This window comes from Ochotona curzoniae, unplaced genomic scaffold (genome assembly GCF_017591425.1).
Source record: "Ochotona curzoniae isolate NIBS_2020 unplaced genomic scaffold, NIBS_Ocur_1.0 contig_523, whole genome shotgun sequence".
Classification (NCBI taxonomy): Eukaryota; Metazoa; Chordata; class Mammalia; order Lagomorpha; family Ochotonidae; genus Ochotona; species Ochotona curzoniae.
The window spans coordinates 523,533-544,579 of record NW_024466459.1 but is presented as its reverse complement, the minus strand read 5'-3'; the positions used below and the strand labels follow the sequence as shown (position 1 = coordinate 544,579).

The 21,047-nt window shown below is 50.2% G+C and overlaps 1 protein-coding gene across 2 annotated transcripts in view; it reads left to right on the top strand.

The window, feature by feature from the left end:
- Positions 1-21,047, top strand: part of MARCHF10 (membrane associated ring-CH-type finger 10) — a 74,309-nt gene that overhangs the window by 3,329 nt on the left and 49,933 nt on the right. For both annotated transcript variants that reach the window (XM_040989386.1, XM_040989388.1), the window contains exon 2: positions 6,386-6,505. In XM_040989386.1, coding sequence (XP_040845320.1) covers positions 6,386-6,505 — 120 coding nt within the window. The remainder of the gene's footprint in view (positions 1-6,385; positions 6,506-21,047) is intronic.

Below are 21,047 nucleotides of genomic sequence, written 5' to 3'. Positions count from 1 at the left end.
TGGGCCATCTGCCACTGCTTCCAGAGACATTAGGGAGCTAGATTAGATGTGGAGCAGCCAGGACCCCAGCTGACACTCTGATAGGAGATGCCAGCATCACAGTGGCAGGCAAGCGTTAATAATAATAATAATAATAATAATAATAATAATAATAATTTTATTAATCTCTTCCTTTTCTTGTGCCAGAGATGTTTCATAATAATGGTTTAAGGATCTATTTCTTGGTGTTACTGGTCCCTATGTAACTTGGCACACATAGAGTCTGTGTGTATTTAAATACTTTGGATTGTGCTGGGGTTTTGAATGAGTACCCAGAAAGACTAGTGCATTAGAAGCTTGGGCCCAAAGTTAGAGGGAGGACCCTGCAAGGTGAGACCTATTGTGAAGTTCTGAAGGGGCCTTCCTTCCTAGTCACATGATCCCTTCCTTTCACACACGCACCTGCTGTGAAGCCACTTGCAATGCGGTCCTTATAAGAGCCAAGTTGATGGCAGTACTATGTCCTAAACTGCCTAAACCTCTTTGCTTTATAAAATGCTCAGCCTCTGTTATTTCATTACAGTAACAGAAAAATGACATGCATTTGGGCAAAAATAAGGGTAGCCTGGGTCATTAATGGGCTTGGAAATTCCAGTTTGCACTCCTAGGCACTAACCTGCTGGAGTTACCAGAAATCTCCCCATTTCAGGCAATGGTAACCAGTTTGAACTCTACAGTCAAAAGCAAGTCCTTGCCACAAATTCCTTCCTGTGCTTGACTTGCCTTTAATGAGCTGGCTCAAATTGAAGACCTTTGAAACCTCCTGGGCAAACTATTCTTGCTACATCCTAAAATATTCTCAGGATTGGTATGCAACCAGATTAGCAGTGCCTTAACAGGTCAGTGCAGCGAGAAATGACAAACCCACCCGAGTTATTTTGATACTCTTCCTTTCAGGAGCTGGGTGGGACCCTTCTGAGACAGTAAGAAGAAATAAACATCTATTTGGCATATTACATGCTATTTCAGAGTCTGGTAATGAGTATATAATTATATGTCATCTCAGAATTTGGCCCTAGTGTTTTAAGGGTGTTCATGTTGCCTTTTCTTATGTGTGTGTGTGTGTGTGTCAAATGTGTTTACCCAACTGGAGGCAGAATTTACCGTTAATGTCCATTGGAAAGCTTGGCATTTCAGAACAATTTTCTACAAGCTATCAAATGTGTTCCAATTGATCTCATTTCGTGTCACTTACTCATCTTGATTCTTATGAGTGCAGATCAAACAGCTAAACAGGATGATAGAAAGTTGTCTGGGAACACAACAGGTGTCTTTATACTAGGTGGCAAGGGATTTGGTGGGCCGTCCACTCAGGAACGGGGTTATTCAGCCTCGTTTCCCATGCAAGTTGGGAGGGGACTCTCTGCCCGGCTCACCCCTAAGGAGGATTGGGGCCAACCCATCAGCTTGAGGGCAGCGTGGTTCCAAGCTCTTTCTATGCCTTCCTAACCTCTTGGAGCTAATGACCCTTAACAATGTCACCAACAATGGCTAAAACATTTGCCATGGCTGCGCATTTGGCACAATGGTCATGCCAGCCCTGGGGATACCCACACCCCATATCTGAGTCCCCAGGTCTGCTCTCTGTTCCTGTTCATGCTTACCTTGGGATATGTTGGATGATGGCTTGAGGAGATGGGTCCTCATCACCCACCAGGAGAACTGGATCGTGTTCTGGGCTCCTGGGTCTGACCTGGCTCAGCCTTGGCTGTTTGGGGACATTTAGGGAGTTAAACCAGTGAAGAAACTAAATTAAAAAATTTTTTAATTAAGCAAAAGTATCTTCAAATGTTATAAAAGATTAAAAACACAGAGAGAAGTATCATAATTTTTTAAAAATCTATGTATGTTAGCTACTGACACACACATATCTAACAAAACCAAGTGAAGGCAATGGCTATGTCGATTTCTCCCACTGTGGCCAGAATCAGAGCTCCAGTGACCTTGACAGCACCTGGTGGACTGAGGCCTCGGGTGAGGCAGTGGGGAGATTCATGTAGAGCCAGGAAGAGGAGCCAAGGGTGCAGACACAACAGGGACCCCGAGGTGCCATGCTGTGCCAGTGGCTGGATGTCTCTCACACGGTGCACTTGTTTGCAGTGAGTTTGCATCCTGAAGTGTTCACAAGGTTGGAAAGCTGACCCCTCGCTGGTTCTTAGCAATGGAGGCCCCAGGCAGTGGGGGGGTAGGGATTATGATTGGCTTGAGGTCACCAGAGTGGAGCCCCCAGGACTGACTTTTGGCACTGCCTTTTGTAACAAAAGAAGGCAGGCCAGAGGACCTACAGGACACGTACACACACACACCTCCATGTTGCCTAGGGACTCTGCCAAGTCGGAAGTCACCACCAGATGCAGCCCCTTGACCTTGGACCAGAACCTTGAACTAAAGTTGAGACTTTTCTTCTATAACTCTCCCAGCTGACCACAGCGTGCTACCAACCACCAAAGCCCGACTGACAGGGCAGTGCCACTGTGGGCTCTGAAAGCCAGAAGGCACGAGCAGGCACAGTGTGACCCCCGATGACCACGCCACACTGCGCTCCTGTGAACAGTGGGGCAGGAGGATGGATGCTCCCCTGCCTAGGCATGAAGCCCAGGCCTGGCCAGAGAGAGTCTCTCTTCCCTAGCTAAAGAGAAATGAGTCCCTGCAGGCCAACAGCCTGACCCATGGCAGAGTCCAGCCACACCAGCCACGCGCAGCAGCCGTCCAGCAACCCCAGTGATGGCCAGGCACCCAGTCTCGCCCACAGGAGAGTGGGCAGGGTTGGCTGTCCAGGGTCCTGACTGGATCACCTGCTCTGTGACCCACGGACCTGGACCAAAGGGATCTTCCAAGTCCTGAGTGGCGAGCTACTGGCAGGGATGAGCCATGAGTTCGGGGCCAGGGCCCGGGGCAGGAGCACATAGAAGCAGCACAGTCCTGGCTGCAAACGTGGAGGATGCTGCGGAGTGAGAACGGGGTTCTCGCTGATTCCGGGCCTGCATGCCCAGGCCTGGCGGTGGCCTCACATGCCCAGCAAAGCAAGAGAGGAGGAGTGTACGCTCTGCGGGCCAGGGGAAGAGGGACCAGGCCACAGTTTGTTCTCTCAACCTTACAAACCAAACTACCCCTCTCCCTTTCGCTGGCAGTCATGCACTTGGCTGGAGAGAATGTTCACCAGCAGATTCTGTTCATCCAGCGCCAGTCCGCCTTGGTCCCGCGTGCCTGCCTGCGCATTCCAAGGTCCTTCAAACGGTGGGGAATGGATTCTGAAGATAAGCTTATTTTGTTAAGAAAAAAGAAATTAAGTCCAGGCATAAAAGGGGTCATCTAGAAATCCATGAAAGCTGGGTATTAAGAAAAAAAGTGTGCCTTTGTACCAATGTTCACAAACGTATAGGCGTGCCCTCGCCTCTAATTTAACTCTTTCAAGTTCTCCAGCGGCCTGTTTAGGTTTATTCATTATGTGGAAGGAGATTTTTGTTTTGTTTCCTTGTTTAATTGGTTACAGTTACTGTCTAGTATTCTTTGGGTTTTCTTGTATAAATTATTAAAACAAACACCGCCCTGTATTTATTACAGTGACTTATTATCTGTGTGGCAGTGCCTTTTTTTTTTTTTTTTTTAATCTTAACTGTGGGAAAGGAAGAAGAATACAGATCAGTCATTTGGGAGTGTTCTGCACGTGCAAGCAGGCAGGTGAAGGAACGCCCCAGCACCTGCAGCAGGTGGCAGCTGGCTGCTGTGGACAGGCCCCAGGGCCAGGGCTTCACCTGCAGCTCAGCCTTGAGGCACAAGGTGTAATGTTGTGTTTGTATCGGGTTGTTTCTATTCTTACCCTAGGGGCGTAACCTGAGGCCAGAACTCAGGTGGAGTCCTACTCCCTTGTGGGAGAAGATGTGTTTTTCCAACAGGGAACGCTCAGTGGGGAAGGGGGTTTTCCTTCATTCCGCACGGCCCCCCGGGGAGGGAGCGGGAGATGTTAGGCCTACTTTAGAAAGAAACAACACTGTTTTGTGACACTGGATCCTTTTTGGTCCTGGCAGGGCTGTGGTGAATTGGGTCGTGGCTCTCTAAAGCGAGGACAGGTTCCAAGAGGCTTTACTGTGACAGTTAAAATGTCCTGTTGAGGGGTAGGTGATGTGGTGCACCTGCAGTCAGAACACCTGCATCCCGTGTCAGAACGGCTGGTCCCAGGCCCAGCTCCCTTGTGCTTCCCAGTCGGCCTCCTGCTCATGTGCGTGGGAGGCAGCAGATGCACGGCCACGAACCTGGGTTCCAGCCACCTGCATGGGGAATCTGGATGGAGTTTATGTTCCTAGTTTGGGCTGTGTTTAAAAGTAATGAGCGCATGTCATGGTGCCTGAGTTCAAGTCCTGGCTCTGCTTCCAACCCCAGCTTCCTGCTCATGGGCACCGTGGGGGCAGTGGTGATGATTCAGGTGCTTGGGTCACTACTGCCCACCCAGGAGACCCGGATGGAGTTGTGGGCACCAAGCTTCTGCCTGGCTTGGCCTGGCTTTGTGTGCATTTGAGGGGGCGAATTGATGGACGGGAGTTCTTTGTCTCTGCACCTCCTTCTGTCTCTCTTTGACATTTGGTGAAAGTAAATAAAGCTTTTAAGCAGGAAGCAATAGTTGAAATCCCCGTGGCACACTGTGTCATTGGGCTGGCTTGTGTCGGAGGAACAATGTGCCAGTACCTGCACTTTTGTTCAGAAAAATGGTAACATTTACTGTTTTATTATTATCATTATCATTTTGTATTTAAGGATTAATATATTTCTTCAAAGCAGCAATGCACTTCCACTTAGACGAATTGCTGGATGCGGAGAGTCCATGGGGAAGCAGCTCTTAGGGTTCCACCTGAGTAGCAAAGAAAACAGATTCACACACAAAACCCACTAATTTCAGCAGGAAAAACGGTGCAGTCCACACCATGTGTCTTAAGCTAACACGCAGTACCCCTCACCCCATAAGTTTCCTGAAACTTCAGATAGTGCCAGATGCAAGCCATATTATTTTTCCCTACATGTCTCTATACACGATTAGGTTAGAGACGGTAAAGGGTTAACAATCATTAACTAATAATAAAATAGAAAAGTGATGCACCTATCATTTTCTAAAATGGCCACAAGACTGTGCATGTGCTCCGGGCCCATCCCTTAAGTACATCAACACAAGGCCGGGGATTACAATTGCTAACCCAGACTAACGTGCCGGGCCACGCTGCCGGCAGGAAGGACTCAACAGGTTGCACTTAGCAGAGTAGGATGGTGCCCTAGGGAACCGGACAGCTTGAAGCTTATGCCTCTGAATGATTTCTGGAACCTTCCATGTTCCAGGCCAGGGTTGACCGTGGATGACTGAGGAGAAAGGACTGTGTACTAGTTGCTTCCCTGGGGACTGACGGAGCCTGAAGGCAGCGAGGAAAAGGCAGAGTGAGGCCTCGAGAGGGAGGCATTGCAGGGCTAGGGAGCAGCATGTGCTAGAGCTCTGACCCTGAGCACCCTGAGCACCCTGACCCTGCAGGCAGAGCCTCACCCCAGGGCTGGAGTGGAGCTGGGAGGTAAGAGGCAGATCCACCAAGGGGGAATGAGACCAGAAAAGAGGCATTAGTAAAGTGTTTAGGTATCACCTTCCTTCAGGAAGCACCATTTAGGTTAAGTCTTTATTATTTTTAAAAATTTCTTATTTTATGACACAATTCCATAGGCCCTGGGATTTCCCTCACCCCACTCTAAATTCTCCCCCCACCCACTGATTTCCCCTGTGGTGTTTCACTAGTATATTATTTCATAAGCAGCAGTAAGTTCATCATTCTGCTATTTAAATGTATCCTGACATTGCAGGTACAGACAATGGCAGACAGTCCAGCATCCTATTGTCAAGATATATTTAACAGTCTCATTGGGACAACGTCTTTGATTTGGAAGTAGAGATGTATACTGCGTTGTACCTTCACATCTAGATATGATAGTCTCTGTCAAACAGTTACTATATGTTCCCTTGGTGAAAAGCCATAAAACAACAGGAATACAGTTTTAAAAAGTTACAATTGCCATGAAGTTAAAAAACATGCTACTGAATGACCAATGTGTCGCTGAATTGGATAAAGTTTTGACCAAAAAAAAAAAAAAGCCTCTTGATATATTTTTGTTGGAATTTATTAAAGCTGTGCTTAATAGTTGTGGCCTGGCATTTGGGTAAAGGGGGAACAGCATCTTACCTGGTCCCTGTACTCAGTCACAGGTGTCTAAAAAACATTTGGAGATGGGCTCACACCTCTCATGATTGGAACTAAACAGAAAATGACCAAATCTGGTCACATAGCCCTAAGATGAATAAATGCTTCCTGTCCCGCAGGCCTGTTTAAGACGACAGGAATTCCGAAGAGACCCAAATGACAAGAAGCAATATCAGTATTGGGAGCAGGAGGCAAGTTTTGAGAGATCCCGGTTTTCAAGCACGTCATCTTCCAAACAGGTATGGGAGAATTCTGGAAGGTTCTCTCCTGTTGCCATATGTGCACATGTGTGTGTGCGCAAGTGTGTGTGTGTGTGTCCATTGCTTAGCAAAAACACCAACCCAAAAAGGAGATGGTGCACAAGAAAGAGGCAGGGGCAGGTCGGACCCGGATCCCCCATGGGGGATTCATGCTGCTCAGGGCTGTGGGGTCGGCTTCCCACTGGATGAGGCCTTGCTCTGCTTTCCTGTAGGTGACAGGTCTGATGAGGAAAGTCGGTGTGACCCATTCCTGATGCAGATGCTGTGACTGTGGTTTTCAGAGTCGGGGGCACTGGGTCTTCCCAAGCATGGTGTCTTAGTGTGGCTCATGGTCCTTCCCCCTGCAGATAAGGAAAGGAAAGGAGTATAATACATCAACGGCCACATGGCCTGATAACCAGCGACCGTTCAGGTACCTCTCTCCAGGGTGGTAGCAAACTGTGAGAGCAGTGGAGGTGTGCCCAGAGCCACGTGATGACAGTAGCAGCCGTCATGGTTACCGTTACTGAAGTGCTTACAAGTCAGGCCTCCCGCAAACAGCACTTCGGGCATGTTGGCTTATGTAAGTCTTACACGTGTGTCCACAGGTAACTGTTTACATACGTGTGTGAATATATATGCAGGTACTCAAAAAGCATGTGGAATTCTGAGCTTATTTTGGGGTAAAATGCTTTGAAATCCATGCATGGCTTTTTGGTCATATGCATTTTTCACGAACTTCTTGAAAACCCTTTGTGTCAATGTATTTCAGTTGTCTTTCACCAAAATTAATTTCTGGTTTCATCCCACTGTCCATAGATTTTTGGCTCTCTTTTCTTAAAAAAAAAAAAAAATCTTTCAGATGATAGCCAAAGGCTGACTGGTGTGCAAAAACTTCATGAAGTACCCCCTAGCTGTGTATGTGTACACCTTATTTCATACGGGAAAATTGGATCATAAAGCAGATAGGCAACTCCCCCCAGGAGGTCACGGCCAGTGTGTGGCAGAACTGGGCATTCCTTTGCAAGCAGTCTGACCCGGGAGAAGGCACTCCGCCCTCCCAACCAGTCGATCGTATTTCATGTTTAAGATCTTATCTGTCTAAGAATTTTACTTATCCCAAGTAAAAGCTAAACACCACAAGCTGTATCCAACCCTGTTTGTGAGCATGGCAAATTGATTTGAGATGAGTAATATGCCTTTTATGAATTCTTATTTAATATTTTATGCCCAGAATAGACACTAGAGGAGGTCCCTCTCTCTCTCTCTCTCTCTCTCTGGAGAGCATGGATCCTTAAGATGGATCCAGGATACCTGGTATCAATCACATTCTTACTGGGATTTCTCCTTTAACTGGGATGTTCACGCAGCGGTTATTCAATATTTAAAGGACACTTTTAAAACATCGATGATTGATGTTTATGGATGTAGCTGTATTCCTGGGAGAGATATAGATCCCTATTAAGGGTTATAAAACCACATGATAAAATATTCTACCAAGAGTCTGAAGGTGAAACAGACCATTTCACAAATATTGGCAGCAAGGACTAGATAGAATGCCTGCCGCTGGTTAAATGTAGGGAGTAAGATTAATCCAAGAATTAAGTCTAGTTTGGCTAGAACAACATGTTTTCTAGCATTAAGATAAATCCTTACCCTTTTTTTTTTTAACGCTTTGAAACAAAAATCAAGGACAGATCTAAAGCACTATAATAAAATAGAAACTGCAGTGGCATGTAGCAATCTTCCTAGGTTGGAATGACTACACCGACAGGCAGCTGAGCCCTGCTGCCTTCACCCGGGGCGTGGGCATGGCCGCTCTGGATGGTGACCTCACGCGGCAGAGGTGTTAGCAGGGACAGGCCCCTTGGGCCGACGCCAACAGCTTCCTGCTTCCTGCTCTAACAGGTAGTCTCTTCCCGAGATCATCATTGCGGAACCACTCAGATCACTTCCGCTGACATGATTGTGCCTATAAAAGTAACTCTGGGATACGGGCTCTGCAGACCTGCATGATCATGAATTTCATTTCTTCAACTTGTAAGCTTATTATTCACTTATACCTGACACGGTAGAAAGACAAAACGACACAGTCCAATGTGTCAAACTGACCGCCTGTGAAGGACAAGGACAGCGTCTTCCGTCCCTGTGCTGCGTCACTGTGCCTCATGTCACTTTTTTTCCCTTTTTTTAATATATGAAATAGTGATCCCAAGGGCTTTGATTGCTCAAGACCTTCAGGGCCCCGCCTTCTCTCCCGAGAAGGAGAGAGACAGTCAGCTCTGCTTTGCTGCCCACATGCACACATATACTTGGGAGGATGCTGGCAGACATGCCTTTAGGCACGAAAGCAGAGGAAGGAAGGGCAGGGAGATGCCCTTCTGAAGAGGAGATGCCACCGAATGCCACGCCTCCAGGAGCTCGCTGGCCCTGCGCTCTCGGCTCTGGCTTTTGCTTGGTATGAGTGAAGCCAGGTCCTTTCATCCTGGGAAGGTCATGGTGTGCAAATGCCGCCTCCCACATTGGGGCCTGCACCCACATTTCTATTGAAATCACATCATATTTCAGCCTTTAGAGTCTGGGCCTGCTCTGCCACAGCTCAAATGCAGAGGGCATGTGAAACTCTGCAGCCTCTTGCCACGGTGCCCCCAGTGCCAGGGAGGGCCTGAGCCAGCCCTTCAATGACTGGTCAGAGAGCAGAGCTATCTGAAAGTGGTCCCAGAGGAGAACCAGACCAGGCAGATGTGGGTTCCAAGAGTTCCTCACATTGAGCATCACACGGAGTGCGGGAGCGGCTAAGGACCCTGGGTCCGTCAGAAAGAGCAGGAGAGGGAGTAAGCCTGCCCGGAGACCTCCTCCCAGGGGAAATGGCCTTCCAGAGCTTTCTGTGGCTGGAGGCTTCAAGCAGGTTGGCAGGGGCCGAGGCGCTGCAGGAGGTGAAGTGCCTCAGAGTTCAGCCTGCCACTCCCAGCTGTCACTGTGGGGTGGGTAACACTGATATCGCAGTGTTCATTCCTCATTTGGTCCCTAGCCCTCACTCAAGCCATTCTGATGAGTCTTGGATGAGCGAGGGACTGACCATTAAATAACGGTTGCTTTGTGGCAGCCCCCCTCCCATTTCCGCACTCCTACAGCATGAGCAGGAACCCAAATGTGCAGTTACTTAACCTGCCGGCCACTTCATTATCACACTGTGTCCTTGCTGTGACCCAGGGCTGCAAGCGCAGGCATACAGAGGGGGTGTTTAATCTAAACCCAAGACAGAGTGCTGCCTAGAGGGCCCGTGCCCAGGCCCTGGTCAGCACGCTGCCTAGCGGGCCTGTGCCCAGGCACTCTGCTAGGTGGTACCTCCCAGGAACATGGACATTTGTGGCCTGACATAATGGAAAACATTGATTGAGATCTGGAATGGCCCCTTAGTACTGAATGAACTCGGGCTTTTAGAACCGTTTGCTTCTAAGCACTTTTCAGTGTCCCCTCAGGGAGAAGTCATTATCGCGCTCCTCCCCTGAGAAGCAGGGGCCTGTGGGCCTGTGATGGTTAGATGGTATCCAGCTACACTCACGCAGGATGCTTCTCTAGAGAGAGCCAGGTTATCAGGTTTCTAGAACTGCATTTCAAACAGCTGATTATTTTGTTTATTTGAGAGAGAGCCAGGCAGGGAGCTGCAGCCCACTGCGTTTTACTCCCCATGGCTCACGCCAAGGCCAGAAGCCAGGAATTTTGGCCCTGGGGCCCACGGACTTGAGGTGCGCCTTAGCAGGGGGCTGGGTCATGAGCAAAGGAGCTGGCACTTGCCAGAACTTGAACCAGGCACTCTGTTATGGAATGCAGGTGTGCCAAGTGGTGGCTTAAACCCTGAACCAAACACCAGCCTCTAGGAGATGTTCTTTCCTAAAGATTTATTATTATTATTATTATTATTATTTTTGAAAGGCAGAGTTTGAGGGAGGGAGAGTACAGCTCTTCTCTCTAATGGTTCACCCCCCCAAGTGGCTGCAACAGCTGGAGCTGGGCCAGGCAGAGAAGCAGGAACCAAGAGCTTTCTCTGGTTCTCCCACATGGGTGCAGGGGCCCAAGCACTTGTACCATCCTCCGTTACTTTCCCAGGAGCAATGGCAGGGAGCTGGAGTGGGAGTGGAGCCCGCCAGGACTTAAACACACACCTGTATAGGTTGTGAGCGCAAGTGGAAGCTTACCCCACTATGCCACAGCCGTGACCCCTAAGGCATATATACTTTTGCCTCCGCCCCTTCCTGGGCCACGTTCCTAAGAGCCAGTCCAGTGTAGCAAGTTCATTTCAGCCCCTTTTCAGGGTTATAGGCAACTTTGTGACCTGTTTCATCAGGTCAATGGTTCACGTGCAAGCATTGTAGCTTCTCAGAACCACCTGGAAGCCGAGCGACTGAGCTGACCCGAAGGCCCAGCAGCGTCTCCATGGAAGGAGAAAGCCATGCCCATCCTGCCCAGGTGCCCAGGGCCAGCTGCTGGCCTCGCAGAGCCCATTGAGTACGCAGGGCACCAGGATGGTCTGTCCTCTCACACGTTCCATAGAAGGGACAGAGGAACCCTGCGTTCCCCCAGAGAAGATGACAAAAAAAAAAATTAAGATTTATTTTCAAAATTTTTATTGGAAAGACAGATCAGTCTCATGGAGAAAAGAGAAAAATCTTCTATCTGCTGCTTCACATCCCTAGTAGCTGCAATGGCCAGAGCTGAGCTGATCCGAAGCCAGGAGCCAGGAGCTTCTTCCAGGACTCCCACACAGGCACAGGGTCCCAAGGTTTTGGGTGATTCTCTGCTGCTTTCCCAGGCCACAAGTAGGGAGCTAGAAGGGAAGTGGGGCAGCCAGGACATGAACTAGCATCCGTATGATATCCCAGTGCTTGCAAGAGGTGGATTTAGCCATTGAGCCATCACACTGGGCCCACAACAAACTTTTTTAAGCTGGCTGCAGTCATGTGGGGCAACAAGATTCCATGGAACCAGGTGCCCAGCCCCTGGCTTCAGCTGTGTGTGGGATCCTGGCCGGAAGGGGTGTCAGCACGTTGTGTTCCCTTGTGGAGAGAGAAGGGGCCAAACGGCTCTCAACTCTCCCGGAACTGTGGCGGTTCTGCTAACAGCGATGGGACAATTGTCATTTCCCATCAGTGACTGGGAGGCTACATGTTTGGGTTGTGGCTCACCTGGGCTGTCATAAACCTGACAGAAGGAGGCGTGGGCAGTTCACCTGACAACCAAGAAGGCCATGGCCGAGCCCCAGGCCGGGCTCACAATGGTGTCACCAGAACCTCCAGCCAGTAAGGGGAGCTTCGGGAGCCCAGCTCTGGCCCAGCATCACAGCATCAATCGTCCTGAGAATCCACACTGACTTTGGGGGAGTACAGCAAACACATGGAAGCTCCTCAAGTCACCTGCCGTGGCTCCTGAAGGCAGAGTGTCCCCCTACTCCCCGCCACACTTGGCTGCTGAACTTGACCTTCATGTGAATTAAAGTTAGTTTGAAAATCTGATTCCTTTGTGGCACTAGCCACATTTCACGTGCCCAAAGTAGCAGCTGCCTGGGGTCAATGACTGCCATCCTGGGTCATCAGATAAGAGAGCGTTCCCATCACAGCCAAATGTTCTGAGGGCCACCACTGCTCATGATCATGGTCAAGTGCAAATACTGACAGAGGCCGGCCCCCCTGCATCTGAAGGGATTTGGCTTCCCAGACATGGACTGGGCACCAACTATGACCCGGGGCTCAACCCAAGGTGGCTGTTTGCCAGCAGCCGCTGTCCCGTGACTCAGCTGAGCCATCCGTCCTGTGTTGCTTTCCCACCTGGGTGGCTCTGCATGGCTCCTTTCATTATGCAAGTATTCATCCCCTCCCATCTGTGGAACGTGGGCCTCTCCTCTTTCAAGCGGCTCTTGGGGACCTGCTGTCCATCCATTCATCAGTGTCCCCTCAGCTTTAGCCCAGCTGACACCCTGAGCAATGCCATGAAGGCCCCGGCTCAGGGTTCAGGACTTGCCACCAGCAATCCTCTGACTTCTGCCAGCCCGTTGTTGGCTCCCCGTGGGGGTGGGGCCTTCCTGCCCGGGGCCTGGGCGAGGTGCGGCACGTCTCACATGCGCATACACACCAACGCACCTGCTGCCAACGGACCCCCCCCCCCCCGGGGGAAGGCAGCGAGCCGCCCGCCCGCAGCACCTGGCTAAGTGTCTGTCGTCATCGCCACCCTCCTGCCTCCACACAGATTCCATCCCCCGAGGTGCACCTGTGTGCGCCTGGCGTCCGGGCCGCGGTGGACATCACGTGGGTAAGCGTGGCTCTGTGGCAACTCCCCGGAACTGTTCTCTCCATTTCCCGGGAACTCCCCGGAACTGTTCTCTCCATTTCCGTCCCGGCTCTGCTTGTCGCGGTCTATTCCGACAGCGTGTCAGATTCAAGATCCTGGGGCTCAGCTGCCTCAACTACTTTCGCTCTCTCAACTACTGTCCCCCAGCACCCTCTCTGAGGGCCCTGACAGTCTGAGATCTTGTAGTAGCTGTTAATCTCACGCAGCCTTCTAAACTGCTAATTGAAGAGCGATCCTAGATGCCAGCTGGGCCATGCCCCCCTCCCCCCGCACCCTTGCAAATGCCTTGGTAGTTCTCACTGGCTTTGGGGTCAGGATGCCTCAAGCTAAGCATGGCTGACCAGCCTCTCCTGGGAGCCAGGTCCTTCCTCTGCATGCCCAGAACCTCTTCTGGGCTCACGTTCACCACTGGGGCCACTTCTGGTCTGCCTCTCTTTCTCCCATCCCTCCCTCCCTCCGCAGGCGGGGAAGAGCAGGTGGTGGTGTTGGTGGTCATGTTTCCAAGGGCCTGCATATGACAGGTGCTCACAGCTTGTTCAATCAATGGCTGACAGATGACTAGAGTGGCTCTAGACAGTGTGCAGCTATGGAAAGCCATGACCTCACGGCCACACTGCAGGTCTGGGGAGATGAGAAGACAGGGTTGCCTCTGGTGGAGCAGGTTCTGTGAAATGGTTGAGAAGAGGAGTTGCATGAAGCTATCTGTGATGTCCTGAATATTGTGAACCCCCAAACTGGTGGTGACCAGTCAGCCAGCCAGCCAGAAACGGAAGAAGGGTGGGACTGCAGCCCTCTGTGGGTGGACAAGGCTCAGAACAGCCCAAGTCCAGTGTCAACTCCTCCGGTGCGACCGAGGTCGTTCCGCCACAGTGGGCGGACGTGCCAGCCAGCCCAGCACCCCGAATAGGAGGCCCCTTTGATAATCGGAAGATGCTTCATTGTAACGCAGGTGCGCGGGCCCTCCAGTGGGCAGACCAGGGCACAGGGGTCCCTGCCAGCATTCCTGGAGCAGGCCAGCCGTGGCCACCTCTCGGGCCAGGCCAACAGTGCGTCCTTTCTCCTGCGTTTCTGTGCTGAGTTCCAGCAGGTAACTTGAAAATAGGACATGGCATTAAAGTGGGGTCGCTGTCAGCTTCAATTGCCACTGCTTCCCAGAAAGTTCCCGGGCCTTTCCCAGGAGGTAAGCCAGGCAGCCTCCTCTTGCCCCAGCGTACTTCTGCCACGTGGCCAGGCTCGTACAAATACCAGCTCAGTGAAACTGCTGGGCTGAGGATGGGCGGCTCCCGACCCCAAAAGCTCCTGGTGCTGATTGGATGTAATCAAAAAGTGGCCCAAGAGGAAATTATAATACAATTCCCTTTTTCCTTTCCATTTAATGCTGTGGACATCCCTTGACTACACTGTATTAAAATCACCTGCTTGCAAAAAAAAAAAAAAAATAGTCCCGTTAATGTCTAAAGCCAAAACTTGTTAAAAAAAAAAAGAATTAAAATTCAGCTACCAAATTTCAAATATTGCCGATGGCGAGATAATATTTAGGTGCCTGGTTGCAGTCTTTTCCAACAGCCAGCACACCACCCTGAAGCTGTGTTGCTTCTATTTCATTAAGAAATCACAATACAAGGTTAAATTTTAAAAGGAAAGTACAGTAGAAACAAAACCTTATAAACCATTTTTTTTCTTTGCACAAGATGCTATGGTAGGGAGCCATGGGGATATAGTCACAAATAAGTCCTGCCCTGCCCCCTGGGCAGTCTGTGTATGTTGGTAAACTAATGAACAGGTCTGCCAATCCAGGCAGGATCCGATGAGGAAATGGATGATAAAAAGACAAGCGAAGGGGAGGGGCACATAGTGTGACGTTGACAGAGAGGGTCACCGCCTGGGACACCTGCACACCACGGTGCAGTGCCTGGTTTGAGGTCTGGTTCCTCTGCTCCTGATCCAGCTCCCTGTCGATTCTCAACCTAGGAGGCAGCAAAGGATGGCACCCTTGGGTCCCGGCTACCCAAGTGGGAGACCTGGCTTGGGTTTGGTCCAACCCTGACTGCTGCAGGCACCCAAGGGAATGAACCAATATAGAGAAAGTTCCTCTCTATAAGAACTTCTCTCTTTTTTCTCTCTGCATTTCAAATTTGAAAGATGAAAATTCTTTTTAAAGACAAGGGGAACCTCCTAGAGAGTGCAGATGACAAGTGGGATCCTGCGCTCATGGGGAGTGGGAGGAATGAGGACATTGCTGGGAAGGAGGGGGCCACAGCGAGGGACGGACCGGCTCCTCTGCATCGTGCCAGTGTCTGCTCTGCGTGCAGGCCAGGAGACCCACCTCCCCCTCCTTGTCTATGGGAGCCTGGCTCTGCCCTTAAGATGTTTCTGCCAGCCTGTCCTCCAGGGAGCGCAGTCCAGGGCCCCTGCCTCAGGCCCAGGTCCTTCCAGCTCCTCAGACTGTCTGGAAAGCCACGGTCCTCAAGCCCTGTGATGCCTTGCACCCTCCTTGTCTTTCCTGGTCTCCTGCTGCCATTCCACTTTTAGGGGAGCCCTTCTGGCAGGTGTCTGGCTTCCCATCCACGCCAGGTCCTAAACTCAGTTGCCATCCTTGACAACCTTAGCCACACCCTGGCTGCTCAGCTCCTGCTGTGCCACCGAATGCCCTCATCCATTGCCCTCAGAGGCTCAGGACTGCGATGGCACCCAAGAGGGCTCCATCTCAGACTCAGTCCTTATCCTGTGACCACTCCCCTCTGGGAGTCTCCCCTCTGTAGATTCCTCACTTGGCCCTGTGCCTGCCCTTCTGTGCTGACGCGTCACTGATGAGCAGCCTAGATGACTTAGATGTGTGCTTGACCTTCTCAGCTATTCCCCCCCTCCTGCAGTTCTTTGTTCGCCGTGGTTTGGTAAATTGCCACCCGTCTGTTGTCCCCTGGGTCCACACCCAGGTCACTAGTTACCTCCGGAGAGAAATTATCCAACTTTGAAAGATGGCGCCACTGTGTCCCCACAGCCACTGAGCTCCTGAAATTCCACCGTGTGACACAACTGCTCCAATCAGCTCTTGCTTTTCCACATCTTCAGTCCTTCTTCTCCTGTAGTCCCACTGTCGCGGTCCTCAAACAAAAGCTTCTTCGACTTCCTCTCTGCCCCCTTCCGTCCCCCACTGCCTCACACCACCAGGCCTGGGTTGTCCTCTTGGCACCCCGTGCTAGGACAGGCTCCTAGCACCGCAAAGAAGAGAGACACAGCCCTTCTTTTCCCCATGTCCCCATCCCAGTCCGTCCCCTTCAGCGAGTCCCCGGAAGAGTTGTTTGCACACCCCAACTCCACCTCCCCACCTCCCCTCCCTGCCTAGCCCACTCCAGTCTGGCTCGCGCACCTGCCGATCCACAAGGCAGCAGTTGGGGAACGTCCATGCGTCTGAACGCAGGGGGTTCCATGCAGCCCTTTCTACCCGCTAGGTATCAGCATTGCTTCTGATACCTCCACATTTCCCCGGCGTGTCATGTTCTCTGCCTCCGATGCTGCAACTGGTTTCTATCTCCTCCTTTCAGAATTCTTAAAACATTATTTATTTATTATTTATTTGAGAGGCAGGCTGATAGAGAAAGGGAGCTAGGAGGAGACAAGAAAACGCATCATCTGGGTCACTCCTCAGCCATCCAAAATGGTCTCTAACTAGGGCCGAGATCCAGGCACTGAGAATGTGGCCAAGTCCCCCACGCAGGTGGCAGGAACCAGGCACTGGGCCGTCCCTGCAGCCTCCCAGGACCCACACCGGCAGGAAGCTGCAGTCAGGAACCGGAGCCAGTGTCGAGTCAGGCGCGCCCACGTGGCTGGACAGCATGATAATCCTTAGGCCAAAGTCCCGATCCTGAAGACTTCATCTTCTTTTTCTCACTCCTCATCCTTTTCTACCTAGATTCCAAATCAGAAACATCCTGTGTCTTCATTCCTGTTACTGTATACCTTCTTACCTCACGTTGGGGTACAGACCTCTTTGGCCACATGGTACCTTCTCTAGATCCTTTTTTTTTTTTAAGAATAAAATTTCAAATGTATAAAATAACACAGGATTTCAAAGGAAACCACTTTTTCTTAGAATAGTCACCCTGGAATATTTTTAGAAATTTGTGAGTCAATTACATGTGTGCTTCTTTATTAACACGTTAAAAGCAAGGAATGGGTGTAAATGGTACTTGGAGGCAGCTGAACCGAGTCCAGTGAGATGTAAAAATATCCGCGACTTCTGTTGGTGACGAAAATCACAGGTCTGTAAATACTAGCATGGTTTGCTGTCCGCAGTCCAAGATGAAAAGTATGCTTAGATTTTGGGTAGAACTTCATGAAAAAAAAAAAAAAAGATGTGACGTTTTCCCCTTCCAAGTTCATGGCCTACCCCCAGGAACCCCAGGGCATACATCCTCCTTAAGTGACCTCATAGGCTTGTTAGCTGCTAAAGTAAAGCTGTGAGCAGCCCGTGATTCTTAAATCGACATTTCCAATCCAAATCTCACTTTTCATCTACAGATCTGAGTATCCAACTAGTTGTTTATTCTCTGTCGCTACTCAGATGTCTTAAAGCACAGCTCAGAGACCAAGAGACACAGTGCTCACAGCCCCAGCTCGGCCCTTCATCCTTCCGCTGCACAGCATCCTTATAATCTGTTGCATTCTTTTTTCTCTTTTTATTTGAAATACAAAATTACAGAGAGAAGGAGGGAGGGAGGGGGGAGAGAGAGAGAGAGAGAGCGAGCTCTTCCATCCATGGTTCACTCCCCAGATGTCTGCAGTGGGCAGGGCTGGATTGGTTCAAAGCCAGGAGCATCTAAGTCAACCGCTGGGGGCCCAAGCACCTGCACCATATTCTGTTGTTTTCCCAGCAGAGAGCTGGATCAGAAGTAGCTGCTGGGACTTGAACTGGCACCTATATGGAATGCCGGTGCTGCAAACCGAGGCTTAGCCTGCTATGCCATGGCACCAGCCTCTGACATTTTCCTTCCACACTCTGCCCGTACACAGCTCATTGACAAGTCCTGTCCGTATCATCTACTGCGTCTCTTTTTAACCCAAATGCAGTGACTTCTCTGCCACCACCTCGCCGAATTACCATGGGCTCCCGATCAGTCTTTCCGCTCCTGCCCCAGTCTGATCTTTCTTAGCGTGGGTAGGATGATGTTGATAAATGGAGCCAGCTCTCTCTTTATCACCCTGCTGAGGCCAACCCCTTCCATGGTGTTCTGTGGCCGTTTCGGAACAAAAAGCAAATTTCTTTTTTTTTTTTTTAAGATTTATTTATTTTTATTACAAAGTCAGATATACAAAGAGGAGGAGAGACAGAGAAGAAGATCTTCCATCCGATGATTCACTCCTTAAGCAGCTGCAATGGCTGGAGCTGAACCAATCTGAAGCCAGGAGCCAGAAGCTTCCTCTAGGTCTCCCACGCAGGTGCAGGAACTCAAGGCTTTAGGCCGTCCTCTACTGCTTCCCCAGGCCACAGACAGGGAGCTGGATGGCAAGCAGGGCTGCTAGGCAACCATAAGGGTTGTGCCAGCATTCAAGGCAAGAACTTTAACCACTACGCTATCACGCCAGGCCCACAAGAAGCAAATTTCATCCGCCAAGCAGCGGGAGCTGCGGGGTCCATGCCTTCTTCCCCTCCAGGCTGCTTCCACAGGGGCCTTGGGAGTGCTGCTGTGCCAGGGTGTGTTGGCATCAGAGCCTGGGCACGCATGGGAGCCTCTTCCTGCATTCCTCTCCCCCTCCACACCACACCTCCAATCCCAGCCTAGGCGCCCTCCTCAGAGAGAACCCCCCCCCCCCAACGGCCAGTCTCTCCACCAGGTCAGGAACCCCAGTGGTCTACCTCAGCCCTAGTCAGTGACCTGACTCTCGCAGGCTCTTGTTTTACCCACACTCCCTTACCCCCCAGTGCATATAGCAGCTTCCTCTAACCCAAGACGCCTCCTTGTCGGTAAAGCCTTACCCCTGGTGTGGGATAAGACCTGTCTCTCAAAATCTATCTTACATCAATAGGTCTTTGTCCTATTGATCATTGATCAATTGCTGTTGCTAGGTAATACTCCAAAGGGAACACTTTTCATCTAATGAAATAAATGTTTACTGTTGGCCAGACAAGAGAAAACTAAGCAGTGTTCCAACAGAGGACTGAGTTTGTCCCACAGCTACAATGTCTGAATGCCTACTTCCGCTCCATCACCCCTTCTCTCCCAAACACACACATTTAGTATGAAAGTCTCCAAACAGATGCCCCTGTGTCTACCAGCTCTTTTCTGCCATCAGCGACATTTTGCCATGTTTGGTTTGCCTATAGCTGATCTTTTGATCCACCCGTTGGTTGCTCAAGCCTGTATGTCAGTGTGAATTTCAAAATCAGTTGCAGGCATTGGGACTGCATGCCTAAATCCTTCAGCTTATACCAAGTAGAGTTGATTATTTGTTCATGATTTCCATAGTTTTGATTGTTCATTTCTGGGTGTTTTCCAGTGTTCGTTTTAGAGATAAAAATAATTGCTTGTAGTGAATTGCACAAGTCTATGAATTTTCACAATGGCCTACACCCATGTAACCCAACCCTGCACACACAGGCCGAGTTTCCATTCTGCATGCTCTTTGCCAGGCTTTCCTGGCCTCTGGCCTCTGCCCTTCTCTGACTCTCTGAGGGAACCACTGTATTTTTTTTTTAAGATTTATTTATTTATTTTTATTAGAAAGGCAGATTTACACAAAAAAGAAGATAAGAGAAAAAGATCTTCCATCCATTGATTCACTCCCCCAAGTGGCTGCAATGGCCAGAGCTGAGTTGATCCAAAGTCAGGAGCTTTTTCCGGGTCTCGCACATGGGTGCAGGTCCCAAGGCTTTGGGCTGTTTTTTTTTACTGCTTTCCCAGGCCACAAGCAGGGAGCTAGGTGGGAAGTGGAGCAGCTGGGACATGAACCAGTGCCCATGTAGGATCCCGGTGCTCTCAAGGTGAGGGTTTAGCCACTGAGCCATTGTGTTGGGCCCTGTAACCACTGTTCTCAGTGGTTTTTTGCCAGAGATTTTTGTCTTGTCTAGCTTCAGTCCTTCAAGACACAGGGGCTGGCCTTGTGACATTTAGCAGGTCAAGCCGCCACCTGTGTGCTGACAATCCCAGCACCAGTGGGCGCCAGTTCAAAACCTGGCTGCTCCACTTCCAACCTAGGTTCCTGCTAAAGCATCTTGGAAAGCAGCAAAAGAAGGCGCAAGTGCTTGGGCCCCCCTCACTCACATGGGAAACCTGCAGGAAGCTCAGGGCACCTGACTTTGGCCTGGCCCAGCCCCCGACGTTGCGGCCATTCACGGAGTGAACGAACCAGTGAATGGAAGATTCTCTGTATCTTTCTTTCTCTAACTCTGCCTTTCAAATAACTAAATAAAAGATACATTTTAAAGACCCTCATTGGAACAAATGCTGTTTAATTAAGCAATTGATTCATTTGAGAAGCAGAGAAAGAAAGAGGGAGGGAGGGAGAACAAGGTCTCACCCATTGACTCACTCTACAGATGCTTGACTCTGCCCCAGAGCCGAGCTGAAGCTGGGACAGGGTTTCAGGTCTCGCACAGGTGTGATTGACGGTAATTGGTTACTTGAGATGTCACCACTGCCTCTCAGAGAGCTGTAGCCAGAAACAGAATCAGGCACCAAACCCTGGCACTCAGTATGTGATACTGGCTTCCCAACTGATGTCCTAACCACTAGGCCAAAACAAGGGCTGCACACTCCAATGAAGATTGCTTTCTTGGAGTCCACTTTCTTATTTTATTTGTTTGTTTGTTTAGCTTGAGAGACTCATAGACCAGATAGAATCCCCCTCCCCCCAACTCACCCCATCTGCTGATTCACTTCCTAAATTACCCTAACAAACAGCTATGGCTGGGCCAGGCTGAACTTGAGCTCTGGGAACTTGTCCCCCAAGTGGGCTGCAAGGACCCTTCTCCCCCTCGGGTCTGCATTTGCAGGCAGCTGAAGTTGGAAGCAGAGTCAGGAAATCGAACGCAGGCACTCTAACACGGGACGTGGGCTTTGTCAGTAGTTCCTTAAGTGCTGTGCCAACTTTCTGAGGCATCTAAGACCCCTTCTAGAAAGACGTAGAACATTCTACATAAATGAGAGGAAGAAATCAACACATGTGTCCATTAAATTGGAATTACATGCAATTTAAT